The sequence below is a fragment of the Bison bison genome, unplaced genomic scaffold (genome assembly GCF_000754665.1).
Source record: "Bison bison bison isolate TAMUID 2011002044 unplaced genomic scaffold, Bison_UMD1.0 scf7180017864370, whole genome shotgun sequence".
Taxonomy (NCBI): Eukaryota; Metazoa; Chordata; class Mammalia; order Artiodactyla; family Bovidae; genus Bison; species Bison bison.
The window spans coordinates 12419031-12434279 of record NW_011494942.1 but is presented as its reverse complement, the minus strand read 5'-3'; the positions used below and the strand labels follow the sequence as shown (position 1 = coordinate 12434279).

At 38.4% G+C, this 15249-nt stretch overlaps 1 protein-coding gene across 1 annotated transcript in view; it reads right to left on the bottom strand.

Annotated features, from left to right (window-relative positions):
* Window positions 1–15249, bottom strand: part of STK38L (serine/threonine kinase 38 like) — an 81504-nt gene that overhangs the window by 23641 nt on the left and 42614 nt on the right. The window contains exon 3 of the mRNA XM_010856014.1: window positions 3018–3162. Within this exon, the coding sequence (XP_010854316.1) occupies window positions 3018–3151 (134 nt within the window). The 5' untranslated portion in view covers window positions 3152–3162. The remainder of the gene's footprint in view (window positions 1–3017; window positions 3163–15249) is intronic.

Here is a 15249-nt window from a genome sequence, read left to right as displayed (position 1 = left end):
AACCAGACAGACAGCTGTAGTATCTACTTTGCAACTCATTTCCAAGTGACTATTAGTATTTCATTTCTATTGTATTGCTTTTTTTTTTTGTCCTAATGATAAACCTGGGAGAGCTTTTCCAAATTAGTTTTGCAGCATACTACAAAAAGACTAATGTTCAAAGATTTATCCATAAGGGTTGAGGATTGAAACCATGATGCTTATGAAAATATGCCCAAAGGGAAGCTCTTTCCTAAACCACTGTTAAGATCCTCTTTATTTCTTATGGAAAATTCATAACAAAACTATCTAAAGCCTGTTCATAACTCAGCTGTTTATAAGAATATTCTCCACTTACTTCCTCAGTTCTAGTAATAAGCACCTACCTTGGTGCTAATCACACTGATTTTTATATTTTGTTTACACATGATTGCCCAAGGCCAACCCTTTGAATGGACTAAGTTCCTGATACTGGACTCTGTGTCTGCCATCATGCCCCTCTAGACACCAGAGCTGCTTGGTGAATGATCTGAGTTTTCTTCTCTGCAAGAAGAATCCAGAGAGTCAGAAGACCATTATCACAGGAGGGACTATCAATATACAAACAACTTTATTCTTCTGTCAAATCCCTATGCTCGTCTTCTAAAGCCAACACTCAGTAACTTATCCTTCCTTCTGGGGAGAGATGCAAAAACTTTCATCTGTTTCCATACCTAAATGAGAAGACCCACAGGCTTCTCTTGTCCCTTCTTAAAACATAGTTTCCTCCTGAAATGATCTTAAGCTTTGTATTGATTGGTACTTTATTTGGCTTATGCATTTATCCAATTAATTAAGCCTAAGAAATCCATCACATGTTCCTTAAAGTACAAGCTTTTAGGAAACATGAGCTATTTAATTTGACTTCTATGGCACTTACCATGATTTTTTTAAAAAACTAATTTTTATATCTATTTTCTTTTGTTTGGGAACAGAAGGCAAAACTGAGTTACTTTAAGGTTTCAGCAATAAAAGGCAATAATGAACCTTTAAAATTCTCATGAATTTAAAGCCAGCATTGACTTCTTTCTCTCACATTCCTTATCTGGGTAGCTGCCATGTTTTTCCATCTTTCTCACTGAGAAAGATGGTAACTTAAGTGGCCACTGAAAAAATACAGGACTTTCCTTCCTTGCTTCTCTTTTACTTCATTCAGTCTTCCTTGATGATCTGATCACTTTCAGACTTTCAATATATTTACAATTACAGTAATTTCTTATATGTTTTATTTCTAACTTATGGTGTGATTTCTACTTGTGGTTACTTTTAGGTATTTCAGTTTTTCTTTTTCCCTTGCTTTCTTCTGAACTTATTTTTCCCCTAGCTCTTTTTTTCCTTCTATTAATTTGAAAATTACAAACTAATTTTATTCTTTTAGTGGCCACCCTAGAAATTATAACAAGCATTCTTAATTTGTCAAAGCTTGAAATTAATTAATCTTTACTCCTCTCTATGTTGTATCCCTATCCTTAGGACACACTGATCTCTAAGAACAATTTAATTCCACTTCCCTCCTGATAGTCTACTGTAGAAAAATACTTTAGTTCTATTCTTTAAAATATCTAAGATAGTATCATTATTGTCAAAGTTTTCTTATACAGTCCATTTTGGCTGAGATTTATCTACATATTTACGTTTAGATCCTCTGAGTGTGCTCACTTGCGTTCTGCCTAAGTTGAATCTTTTGGAACGTCTACTGATGGTGAACTCAGTTTAATTCACCTCTGTTCCATTCTCTTTCCTCTTTTCTTCTAGGAATTTTGATCAAAGACGCATTTACTCTCCTCACTAGTCTCTACCTTTCTTAGCTTTCTATTTCCTTCCTCTAAGCTGACTTCTGAACAGTCACTTGAGTTTCACTTTCCAGTTCTGTACTCTCCCCAGCCACGTCTAATCTGTAGTTAGACCCACCCAAAATTACATCCAAAACCAGATTCTTCCCCGTGAGTTCTATTTCACTAAGTTATACCACTCTCTGTTTGCCCAGGTGTGAAATTTCAGAGCCAGCACTGACTTCTTTCTCTCACATTCCTTATCTGGGTAGCTGCCATGTTTCTCCCATCTTTCTCACTGAGATCTTCCCTACTATTGCTGGCATAATCCTAAAGCTAGCCTACTTTCCACTGGCTGGGACTACATCCTTTCCTGTTTCTAATTTCTCCTCCCACAATCCATTCTGTACAACACAACTAAAGTGGTCTTCCAGAGAAGCACCTGTGATCATTTAGATCTTCTGTTCAAAATTTTTCAAGGCTCTTTACTACCATGAGAATAGCTTTGATCTGAAGTGTCCACGACTCGCAGGAAATGGTAAAAATTTAGTTGGAGTTAAATTGGACAATGCCTGACCTGGTAAGGTGCTTTCTTCTGTCTCCAGTATCCTCCCTCCAGCTGGTTAACCTCTCCCTTCTCCCTTTCATGCATATTTAATAGTACTCTTCCTTAGGGACTCTGTTCAAATGCCATCAACCTTGATGAAGCCTTCCCAGCTGCCTTTGTCAAAAACAGCCTCTCCTTTCTTCACCCTTCTCAAAGGGCATACTTTTCACCCTTTCATATAATATTCATGTGCATTATCTTCCTTACTCTAAGTTTTCTGAAGGCAAAATAACGTCATTTTTTAAAAAATTCTCTCATTCCCACTGATATACGCACAACACTACAAATATTTCTGGATTAAAAGCAGTCATTCATGAATTAGCTCTCTAAAAGAAAGTTTTTTTAAAAAAGAAAGTATAAAGATATACCATAATCTCAATGTCAGAAACATTGTTTAAAACATCAATTAACATGAGATATAAATATATTGGTGCCAGGACAAGACACTATTCTGTGAAGGTAAAACAAGTAACCAAGTATACTGTCATTATGAGAAACTTAAAATCAGCATTCAAGGATCCACAATATTTATATTATTAACGGACAACATGTTTACATCCCACTTGCAACATAATAGCTTCTTTAACTACACAGAAAATGTTGACCAGCCTTTACTATACCTGGTTTCTCTCTCTTCATGCTGTAAAATTAGGTTGCTGTAAAAATTCTCCAATGTGAGCTTGGCGACGGTCACTCTTTCCCGGGTATGGTTGCTCATAGGAAAGGTGGTTGTAGACCCTGCCGTCATTGCCATAGTAACAGAAACTAGAATGACACAGAGACACAAATTATTTCATAGGAAAAGAAAACTTTCTATCTCTTTTAACAAACTCTAGAAATGGCCTGATTTCTACTAGGCAACAACACTGTACCCTAACAGTTAAGACACTGGAGTCTCTCACATTATAAGTAACATAATATAATAATGAAACACAGTATTTAGTAAATATAGTAAAGAAAGAGAAAGATACACCATTCCCAAAGCAACAGAAATAATTCTGTGCTGGCTGATGTAAATCACACTCAAGAAGCACCAGTAGCAGTCCACACGCAATACGAACACAGTCACATACATATTCACCAGTCATTCAAAACAAGAAAGGTTCAATCAATTTTGTGGTTGTCTTACTGATTACTAAATAAAATTCACAAGATTTTGCTAATACTTATGACCCAATAAACATACATCTCCAAAAGAGTTAATGAAGTTTAGTTAAACAGCAAGAAGTAGTTTCTGCCATATAAATTGTATGAATCAAGTAGTGTTATATCAAATACGCACACGAACATCTGTCAGAGCAATTCTTATGGGTATTATGTTTTAGGGAAAATCTACTTTTAGAAGCAAACCCCTTTGGCCACGTGGCACAGCATGTGGGATCTTAATCCCCTGACTTGTGCCCTCTGCAGTGGAAATGCAGGCTTAACCAAGGATGCCCCAGAAACAAGCCCCTCTGAATGGAGTCCATGGATACCCTATTTCATCCTGAATCCTAAGTCATTCCAAATAGTGCTAGGACAAAGTCTAGTACACTACTCTAGACTGATAGGTCCATTTCATTTTCAGATGAAACTCAAATGCCTGTAGGAACCAGGCAGAAAGCAAAAACATATGAATCAAGTCAGGTGACAACAGGGAAGTTCTGTGGTCTTTCCTGGACAATGTTTGTTTACTTAAAGTCATGCAGGTGCCAACTTTTAAAAACCATTGAGCCAGCCAAGCAAAGTACTGGTTTAAAGAAGATAATGTGAGGACTTCTCCGGAGTTCCAGTGGTTAAGACTCCATGCTTCCACTGCAAGGGGGACAGATTTGGTCCCTGGTTGGGGAACTAAGATCCCACATGCTGTGTGGCGTGGCCAAAAAACAAACAAACAACAACAACAACAAAACCAATAAGGAAAAGATAAGGTAGACAATTAGACAAGATAAGGAATGTTAAGACTGAACTCTGGTGGGCACTGACCCTAGAGACTTGCTCACTGTAGTCCACATCTAGACCCCACTGCCCCCCAAAAAATACCCAGAACAAAAAACCTAGAATGGCTCCATACATTAAAGAAGCTTTTGCTAATCTAGATGGGAGATCATTACAGACCATACTAGAGAAGATCCAGATTGCCAGGGTAACTATCCAACGTTGCATTAATAGCTAAAAGTATTCTTCCAAATCTGCCACCTACTCCCAACACCAACCTCTCGTTAACTAACTACAGCAAGACACAGAGCCCTAGATACAGACCTGAACTGAACTACACTCCAGGAATCTCATTCTTCATGTGAGACAAGTCATACATAGGTTGAAAGTAAACAATTTAATTATGGCAAACTCCCAGTTCTGCTGCTGTCTTAGTGAGTTTATACCTCAATCTACTGCTTGAACCTCATTATGTCTAAAATTGCACTTATTATCTTAACATCATAAACTTGTTTCTCTACTAGCTACTCTGAATCTTTTTATAACAAGAAGCTGATCACATTACTTGTTTAAAATTGTCCATGGCATGTACAGCAAGTCAAATGAGCTCAGCAAGATAAATAAGGACAACTCATACACAGACTGCTGATATCTATCAGAAACTTTATGAGAGTTTATTCATTAATTTCCCCCTTTTTGCCTGAGGCTTTAAGACCATGGCACTCCCAAGCATGATTGCATTTCTTCCTCACAACAGCCCAGTAAAGAAAGGAACTGAAACTTGGAAAAGTCAGCTGGTGAGCTTCGGAGTCCCACCCCGCCTATCTCCAATCTGCCTTTCTGGCCTTATCTGCTGCCCTTCCTCACCACTCACTTGGCCTTTTCATGCCTCCAAGCCCTGGCATGACCTATTCCTGAACCAGTTCTGTCCTATGCTCTATCTGCAGGGCTACTGCTGATCCTTCACAGCCCAATGTGACAGAAGCCTTACTGTGGTGACTTCCCTAAGGTTCCCTGCCAGGAGAGACATCAATTTACCAGAAGAGACCAAATGGCATTATTTCAAGTGTGCTCTCTGCCACGTGTAACAAATACCCCAGGTATAAGCGCTGATCACATCATGTGCCTATCCCACTAAACTTGGAGCACTTCTGGGCAAGAACTTGCCCTGAATCGTTCTTGAGTGTTCACCTTGATAGCACTATATTGGACTCAGAGTAGGCATTACTCAATGAAATGAGTCCACTTATCAAATAGGGGATGGGGCGAAAGGAGAGTTTAAAAAATTAGCAAAACTTGCCTATAAAGGGTGGCAACTGTAGAAAAAGAAACTTACTGAACCTTGGAGTCAGATATCTGGAGATCTAATGCAGGTTCTGCTGCTAAATGATTACATGAAAGTGAAAAAGTGAAAGTGAAGTTGCTCAGTTGTGTCCGTCTCTTTGTGACCCCATGGACTGTAGCCTATCAGGCTGCTCTGTCCATGGGATTTTTCAGGCAAGTTTACTGGAGTGGGTTGCCATTTCCTTCTCCAGGGGATCTTCCCAAACCAGGGATTGAACCCAGGTCTCCTGCATTGCAGGCAGATGCTTTACCATCTGAGCCACCAGGGTCCTATTCAAATCACCACAACGCTCTGAACTCAGGTCACTTTCCCCTCAGACCCAGGAATTACAGTACTTGTGTACTGTAGCTAGCTACAGGCCTAGTCTAAGGCCATCTGAGATAACACAACGTAGAAATTATACAAATGTAAGACATTATTTTAGGCATTTAGTTTAATTTTTTATGTGCTTTAATAATAGTGAATATTATTTTTGAAACAATAATAAAATGAGCTCAGGAATTATCCTGGCCAAGTGATTTTTGAGCACTAGGCTTGGAATGGTTTCCCAGGTGGCTCAGTGATAAAGAATCCACCTTCCATGGAGGAGAAATAGATTTGACCCCTGGGTAGGAGAGATCCTCTGGAGGAGGAAATGGCAACCCACTCCAGTATTCTTGCCTAGAAAATTCTATGGACAGACCAGTCTGGCAGGCTGCAGCCCACAGGGTTGAAAAGAGTCGGACACGACTGAACATGATGACAAAGCTTGGAATGCTACCTAAGGCAATGCTGCCACATTATCTTTGGAAATCTCAGAAAACTGGGTTCATGGTCTATGTTTCAGGATCGGATGCAGAAAGGTCAAAGAAAGGAAAAGAAGGGATGGGATAGTACAGAGCAAACATCCCCAGTCATGTTTGCTAATTGGCACTTGGGGATTTGGTGAGGAAGGCGGGAGCTGGAAGATTGGCTGGAAGTGGAAGAAGTCAAATAAATTTAGGAAGTCTAGTAGTTTCTTACTGTATGACTTCCCATTACATTGCATCGTTAATGAAGTAATATGTATCCTAAATCCTCATAAAGGCGGATAGGTTGACATTTGCAGCAGTATTGAGGGAACCCCCTTTAGGCATATAAATTTTAAGTTTATACACAGTTATTTTCAAACACTGGTTTTAAAAAGTGCCTATTACTTTTTTTAATATTTGGCAGGGGGTGGGGGGGACTTAGAAACTCCAACAAAGAGCAATATCTAGAAATTTTAAGAGTACTTTCTGATTTGTCCAGAATATCTGTAGCTGACAAGAGAATTTTCAAATTGGTTTGCCAATCGGCAGGAGGAAAAAAGGTCAAGACTCAGTTATAGTTATCCAAGGTTTATAGTTTCCTTTCAAAAAGTGAATGGTGAAAAAAACTAATAAATAAAACCTTTTATAATGCCCCTTGAAAAAGCACAAAGAAATAACACATCAGTAATGCTCCCAGGTGGCTAGGAGGTAAAGAATTTGCCTGTCGATGCAGGAGATACAGCATATGCGGGTTTGATCCCTGGGTTGGGAAGATTCCCTGGAGAAGGAAATGGCAACCCACTCCAGTGTTCTTGCCTGGGATATCCCATGGATGGAGGAGGCTGGTGGAGCTACAGTCCATGGGGGTCACAAAGAGGTGGACACGACTTAGTGACTAAACAACACAAATGCTTTTAGAAGTCAGAAAGAAGGATGTATGATGAACTCAGGGTGTGGCAGCTGACAGGCTGCCAACGGGCCTCGAAAAACAGGCTGCTCTGCTCTGTCTGCCAAGGAGCAGGGTCTGGCCTTCAGCTGCCAGTGTTCCAGGGCAATTAGATTATGGAAGATACTTAATCCTCACAAAGTTCAAAAGAGACTGATAAACAAGACATAATGGCAATTCACGGATTTACACAGTAAGAAACAGAGGAACAAGAAACAGATAACTTGCACGTTTTGGCAAATGCACTCTGTTTTTGTAGGCAAGTTAGATGTAAAGACTTAAGAAAGTTGGTGACCACGGCATCAAAACAGAGAATTGTTTATTCAATTCAACTGTTTAATGGCACAAGGAGAAAGTGGAATCTTAAAAAAAAAAAAAGATTGACCACTATCTTGCCCAGGACACCTCTGCCCATTCAAAGTGGCAGGAGGAGATGGCCAATATTAAGCCCTATTGCTGACAGGGCTTTCCCAGATGATGCAAAACTAGGGGGCTAGGAGTGGCCAGAAATATTACTGAGCAAAATTTGGGGGGGAAATTTCTGTGAAACATAAAGAAGTTGGGGTACTAAAAACAACTCCAAACCACAGAAAGCGTTTGCATTAGCAGTGCAGAAAAAATGTGAGACAGTTTGAGATGAAGATTTATGAACCTGAAGTCTTTATGAAAGAGGGGTAAACATAAAAAGAAGAGAAGGATTCTTCCATAGAAAGATGAAATGAACTTATAACTCCAAAATCCAGAAGGGATATAGAGTGATGAAAAGAGACTTCCAAACACTATATAATTTAACCATGATCACCATGGTTTTTCCATTCACATTATACATACATGGAAGTGTATGCCTTGTTTAAAAACCTAATCAGAGCAAAACCGATGTCTGTTCATCTCTGTAACAAAATTACAGCACCTGGCAAAGTGCTGAGCACACAGTCTGCATTCTATAAATGATGGTGAGTAACTGAACTCAAAATTAATGGATTTTAAATTATATATGTCTCATATCTAACAATTTCCTTTGGATTAAAAACTACAGTATCATTTGGTGTTATATTAACCTTCAGAGAGACAAATACTACTTGAGAGAGTCAACTACAGAAAAACCCAAAACTCCCTCCCTTAATCTGGATTAAATAATGTCCTTTAGAGATTGGCTTAAAAAACAAAATAAAACAAAAATTATTACTCTCTAACCAGAAACAAATAGGCTTTATAATATTAAAATTAAGCAAAACTAAGAACAGAAGGGACCAAATTATTACAAAGAATGATCTGGATAACTGGCACTTGTTATACTGCAAATGTATTCCTCTAATGGATTTCACACTGTTCTTTGTCTTTTATTTACTAAAGCCCTTTCTTCAGCCAGAAAAAGAACAGGATATAACTTGCAAGTCTAGAATTCCTGCACTGATAAAAACAACAGTAGGTGTCCTTGAATTTCCTGTTCACGTGTTTTGTCCAGACTCTCCTATTCATTAATGGAGAAGCTACCAATCGCAGTTCAGCATTCTTTCGTTTATCAAGCCTGGGGAAAGGAGATAACAAATCTGGCACTGGGGCCATCTATAAATAGATGTAGTGTCTCCAAGCATTTACCATCATACTTCTGAAATAGAAAAACAGAGCTGCTTTACCTGACCAGTACGATTTACCCAATGACTTCACCTTAACTTTCACCAAGTACATTTCAGAGGGCAGAACATCATTAATGCCTTGGAGAATAAACATTTTCCTAGATTCATTATTAGGTGCAACCTAGAATCCCAACAGGTCCTCAGGCTGGACACTGCCCTCTGGGTCCCCAACAGAGCAGCCACAGCTTCTTTCCTCTCTGAGGTACCATCTGAAGAACAAGACATTCACTGTCAGGTGAGAGCTCAAGTGCCAATACTAACTTTTATAGTCGTACTATCTCCAACCAACATTTACTGCAGATACACACAATGTGCCAGCACTGCCAAAGCACTGAGAATACGAAGACTGGGAAAACACAGTCCTTGCTCTTAAGGAGCTCCCAGTCCTAGGGTGACACAAGGGAAAGGCAAGGCGAAGTACAGACTGAGGTTTAAGAGAGGAGATGCCTCCATTGACTCTTGTTGGTGATGATCAAAGAGTCCACAAGTCAGAAGGCCAGGGCAGAAGGGGAAGAGGCTAAAAGGGCTTGAAATCAACTGACACACTCAAGTGTAGAGAATGGCTTGAGTACATCTGGTGAAATAGCCAAAGATGAAGGTGCAAAGTCAGTCAGGAATCATAAAATGCTTTTCTGGCCATGTTAAAAAATTATCCTGAGTATAAATGGAAGTTGTCTAAGGCCTTTCAGTAAGTGAAGGACAATAAAGAACAGTTATTGAGCACTTACCCAAGTACCAAGAACTCTTCCAAAAATGCTACATGTTTTAATGCTTTTGATCCTGCTAACCTCCCCTACAATTCTATCTGATTGGGACTTCAGATAGATTATGCTAGCATGGGGAGGATGCAAGAAGGCTGAGTAGACTAGACTGGAGGAGTGTAAATCAGCCTGGAGGACTCAATAATAAAAGGTCAGGGGTAACAAAACTGAGGGCCTGCAACCAAATTTTGCGTGACTTGTACTATGGTTCAGAAATGAGAAGATTTCACATACAAATCCAGATTTCTGGCTCCTCTCGAAAAATCCAATCTGTCAAGTTCGAGCCTATAATCCTGCCTGCAAATGGACGGCGAGGACAGAAGCAGTGGGTCCCTGAAAACCCCACTTCCTGCCAGAGTTCACCAACTTCCTTCCTCAGGCCCAGGCTCCTTCACTCCTTGTACCACCTACCTCCCTGCTTCCAGTAAGCATCTGAGATTACAATCCTTGGTTTAGGGCAGAATAATAAGGGCCCAATTTAATACATAGCAGAAGAGATTAAAAGAAGGGCTCAGATACTCAGCTGAAAATAATGAAATCTGTAATTCAATTTCAGATTTGGATGACTGGGTAAATCTTGATATCATTAATAAGAACAGGAAGTACATAAGAAATGCTAACTTGGTGGGGAAAGAAAATAAGTTCAAGGCTGATCCTGAGTTATTTCACCAGACACAGGATCCACGGCTCTAAAATGGATAGACACCAGGCCCGCCTTATAGAATTGATGTGAAGCTCCAAGGATGGCAAAGCCCAGTGATGAAGGTCCACATTGCTAGGTCTGAATTTTGGCCCAGACACTTACTAGGTACATCACTTCCAGCAAATTACTTAAACTTTCTGTGCTTCAATTTACTGTTGACTAAAAGATTATGGTGGCCAACTTATATATATAGTACATGCTTATCATGTTAATGTAGGACTTACAAGAATCACAAAAGTTAATATTTGTAAAGGACTTAGAACAGTGCCTAGCAAAGAGAAACGTCATGTAAGTGTTTGATACCTCCATAGTAAATGAGAAAATCTTTTAAATACATGTGGCTCATATTAAATATACAAAAATGATCAATTTTCTTCCCTTCTTTACCCAATCCTCCTGCTCATTCCTCCTGTCTTGAGCAACTGTCCTGGTAAGTTAATTTGTAAATTTATTGTCTAGTGGATATTCTCTATGTCTTCTAGTCTTAAAACCTACTTGATTTGAAAGTTTAGAGTGCTTTTAGTGGTGAGAGAAAGGTATCAAAAAGTACTTTCTAAACAGAAAGACTTGAAGGAAAAAAAAATTTTTTTTGGTGGAAGTCTTACTAGACGTTAGTGATGATCTGGGAATGTGACTATGACAGGAGAAAGTGTTTCAGAGAACTACTCATTCCTCTCACAGGATGGAGTCGTTCCCATGGGCCAACAGACATTCACTCCACTTAAAATCTATTTACTCTGCTTAGTGTGGAGAGCTTTTGCTTTTAATTAGTAAATGTGACACTCTCCATGTGTGGAGAGAGAACTGGCTCTGTTTACTAGTCTGGAAGATCGAATCTGTACACAGTCGTCCTTGCTTTCTGAGTGTCATAAGCCCGGTGGTAATGGCGCAGCAGTGCTAAAGTCAACATTATCATTTTTATTTTTAAAACTGTTTATAAAAAGGCACCTTTTCCTGGTGACCAAAATACAGTTCAAAGGTTGAGCTCCCCAAAGCTTATTTGGCTATAGTAATACTGTTAACAGCAGACTACTTAAGAATGTTCATCCAAATTCCCTCTGTACATAGTTTTTTTTTCTTTTAACTTGAAATGAGAAGGACGTGTTTTTTGAAGCAAATGTAATCGAAGAAGCTAAATTAAATAATTAAACTAAGTTAAATTTGCCAAAGTAGTGGTAATTTTATCTAAAACCTGGCCTGTTTACAGATCTTAATGTTTAGGTAACGTAGTAACCCATTTTTCTCAAAAGTATTCAGAAAGAAGTCAACCATTCTTAAACATAGTTACATAATTCAATTCTCCTATTGCTATAGCTCTGTCTGTAATGCATCAGATCTTGCCTGCAAACAACAGATGCTTACCTGAATCCACCAAGTCACAGTTAACTTAAAAAAATTAACTACCTCATCTGAAATGCCAGACAACTTCAAATACTGATAATTTAGCATCACAATGGAGAAGGAAACAAGCTTAGAGAGTAGCTGATAAGTCGATTCAGTCGTGTCCGACTCTGTGCGACCCATAGACAGCAGCCCACCAGGCTTCCCTGGGATTCTCCAAGCAAGAACACTGGAGTGGGTTGCCATTTCCTTCTCCAATGCATGAAAGTGAAAAGTGAAAGTGAAGTCGCTCAGTTGTGTCCGACTCTAGCGACCCCATGGACTGCAGCCTACCAGGCTCCTCTGTCCATGGGATTTTCTAGGTCGCCCTAAAATTTTTTTAAAATCAAGTTCTATTAATTGGAAACCATAAGAACGTTCCCTAAGCCTGTTTGTTTTGTAAATAGACTGTTTTGTAAATAAGTTTATTTATCTCATTTTTTAAAAAAAAGATTCCACATATAAGCAATTTCATATGGGATTTGTCTTTCTCTGGCTGACTTCACTTACAGACTTCTAGTTTCAAGATGAATAAGTCCTGGGGATATAATGCACAGCATGGAGACTAAGTTAACAATATTATACTGCTATTTGAAAGTTGAAAGTATCAAAAGTACTGTGTATTTGAAAGCTGCTAAGAGTAGATTTTAAAAGTTCTCACTAGACACACAAAAAATTTTAACTATATGAGGTGATGGATGTTAACTATTATGATAATCACTTCAGAATTTAATACATATATCAAATCATTACACTGTACATCTTAAAGTTACACAAGAGAAGTTCTTGGATAGTGAGAGAGAGAGTGAGGCATGACAGTGATCTGGAGATTTGGGGCTCCCAGGTTTAAGCTGTGGCTCTGAATTGAGACATGGACGAGTAAGATGAACAAAGACAAGGAATGCATTCAAAGAACTCGCCCTCCTTTGGCCTTGTCAGTCATGCTTCTGTCTACTTCTAATATCCAACAACATGAGTTTTCTAAGTTTTTTGCTTCTGTTATAAAGAGTATGGGTCAGTGAAAAGAAGACAAATTATTTTCTAAATAAAGAGTTCAACTTAAAGTTTAAAATTTACTCCTTAAAGGGTTAATTTTAAAGATAGACATTTAGAAATGGAAAAATAATCCTGTTTACAAAAGTAGCAAAGAGGAGGAGGAGAACAACATTCATAAAATGCCTAGAATAACCTTGATTCAAAAAAAAAAACTGTTGGCTTTTTGATGAAAAATCTCATCATAGACTGTTGGAAGGGAAGGGAAGAATTAGTCAATTAATGTGTTGGGACAATTGGCTATCTATTTGTGGGAAAAAAACAGTCAGATGTTCATTTCATTCCAAAGGCCAAAATACATTTCAAATGGTACAAAAGGGTGAACATAAAGCTAAAGGGAAAAAAAGTAAAGGAAGGAAAAAGAAAGGGAAGGGGAAGAAAAAGATGAGGAGGAACAGGGAATAAAAGGAAAAGGAAAAATTAAACTTCAAAAAAATTACAAGAAAATTAGATGACTAACTGATCAGTTAAAGGAAAAGGACTGTCATAGTAGGAAATCATCACAAGGAAAATAGTCCTAGGTACAATTACTGAAAAATTCTGAATATACGTATATGTATCAAACAAGATTAAAAGATAGTACTTTTAAGGGAAACTGCAAAATAGCAGTATATATTAAACTTTTATGTTAAAAATACCTTATACCTACGTCAAAATAATTTCTTAAAATATATACAAAGTTCATAACACAAGTTTTATAACATTAAAGGTGTAAAGAGATAATAAAAGCCCTATTAATAAATGGATAATACTGACTGACAAATACATAAGTAAAAGTAGCTAACAAACATGAAAAACATTCAATGTTAGCAATAAATCAAAGACATGGAAACTTTAAAACTTTAAAATAATGCAATATATTCCCTATGTAAAAGTAGCCACAACCTGGGGGAAAACCTTGTTTGGGTCCAGTCTGTAATCAAGTATCTTTCTACACATCATCTGTATCCATGTGGATGCTTTAATAGCTATATTGAGGTATAATGGATATGTAGGATTGTGTAACTTAAGGTTCATGCATGTTGTCACAAATTTCCTTTTTTTTTCCTGGGTGAAAACCATTCTAGTAGGCTGTGTGTGCGTGTATACCATTTTCTTTACCATTCATCAATCAGTGGACATTTGGACTGTTTCCATGTCTCGGCTACTGTAACATGAGGGTGCAGCAATCTCTTTGATAGTAACTGCATTTCCTTTGTATATTGCTGGACCATATGGTATTTGTATTTTTAATTTTTTGAGGAACCTCTATATGTTTTCCATAGTAGCTGTACCAATTTACATTCCCACCAATAATTTACAGGAGTTCCCATTTGTTCACAATCTCAATAACACTTGTTCTCTCTTGCCTTTTTGATAATATCCTTTCCAACCAGTATAGAGTGATATCTCATTGCTGTTTTGATTTGCATTTCCCTGATCACTCACCTAGAGCCAGACAACCTGGAATGTGAAGTCAAGCGGGCCTTAGAAAGCATCATTACAAACAAAGCTAGTGGAGGTGATGGAATTCCAGTTGAGCTATTTCAAATCCTGAAAGATGATACTGTGAAAGTGCTGCACTCAATATGCCAGCAAATTTGGAAAACTCAGCAGTGGCCACAGGATTGGAAAAGGTCAGTTTTCATTCCAATCCCAAAGAAAGGCAATGCCAAAGAATTCTCAAGCTACCGTACAATTGCACGCATCTCACACGCTAGTAAAATAATGCTCAAAATTCTCCAAGCCAGGCTTCAGCAATATGTGAATCGTGAACTTCCAGATGTCCAAGCTGGTTTTAGAAAAGGCAGAGGAACCAGAGATCAAATTGCCAACATCCGCTGGATCATCAAAAAAGCAAAAGAGTTCCAGAAAAACATCTATTTCTGCTTTATTGACTATGCCAAAGCCTTTGACTGTGTAGATCACAATAAACTGTGGAAAATTCTGAAAGTGATGGGAATACCAGACCACCTGATCTGCCTCTTGAGAAACCTATATGCAGGTCAGGAAGCAACAGTTAGAACTGGACATGGAACAACAGACTGGTTCCAAATAGGAAAAGGAGTACGTCAAAGCTGTATATTGTCACCCCGCTTATTTAACTTATATGCAGAATACATCATGAGAAACGCTGGGCTGGAAGAAGCATAAGCTGGAACCAAGATTGCCGGGAGAAATATCAATAACCTCAGATACGCAGATGACACCACCCTTATGGCAGAAAGTGAAGAGAAACAAAAAAGCTATTGATGAAAGTGAAAGAGGAAAGTGAAAAGTTGGCTTAAAGCTCAACATTCAGAAAACGAAGATCATGGCATCTGGTCCCATCACTTCATGGCAAATAGATAGGGAAACCGT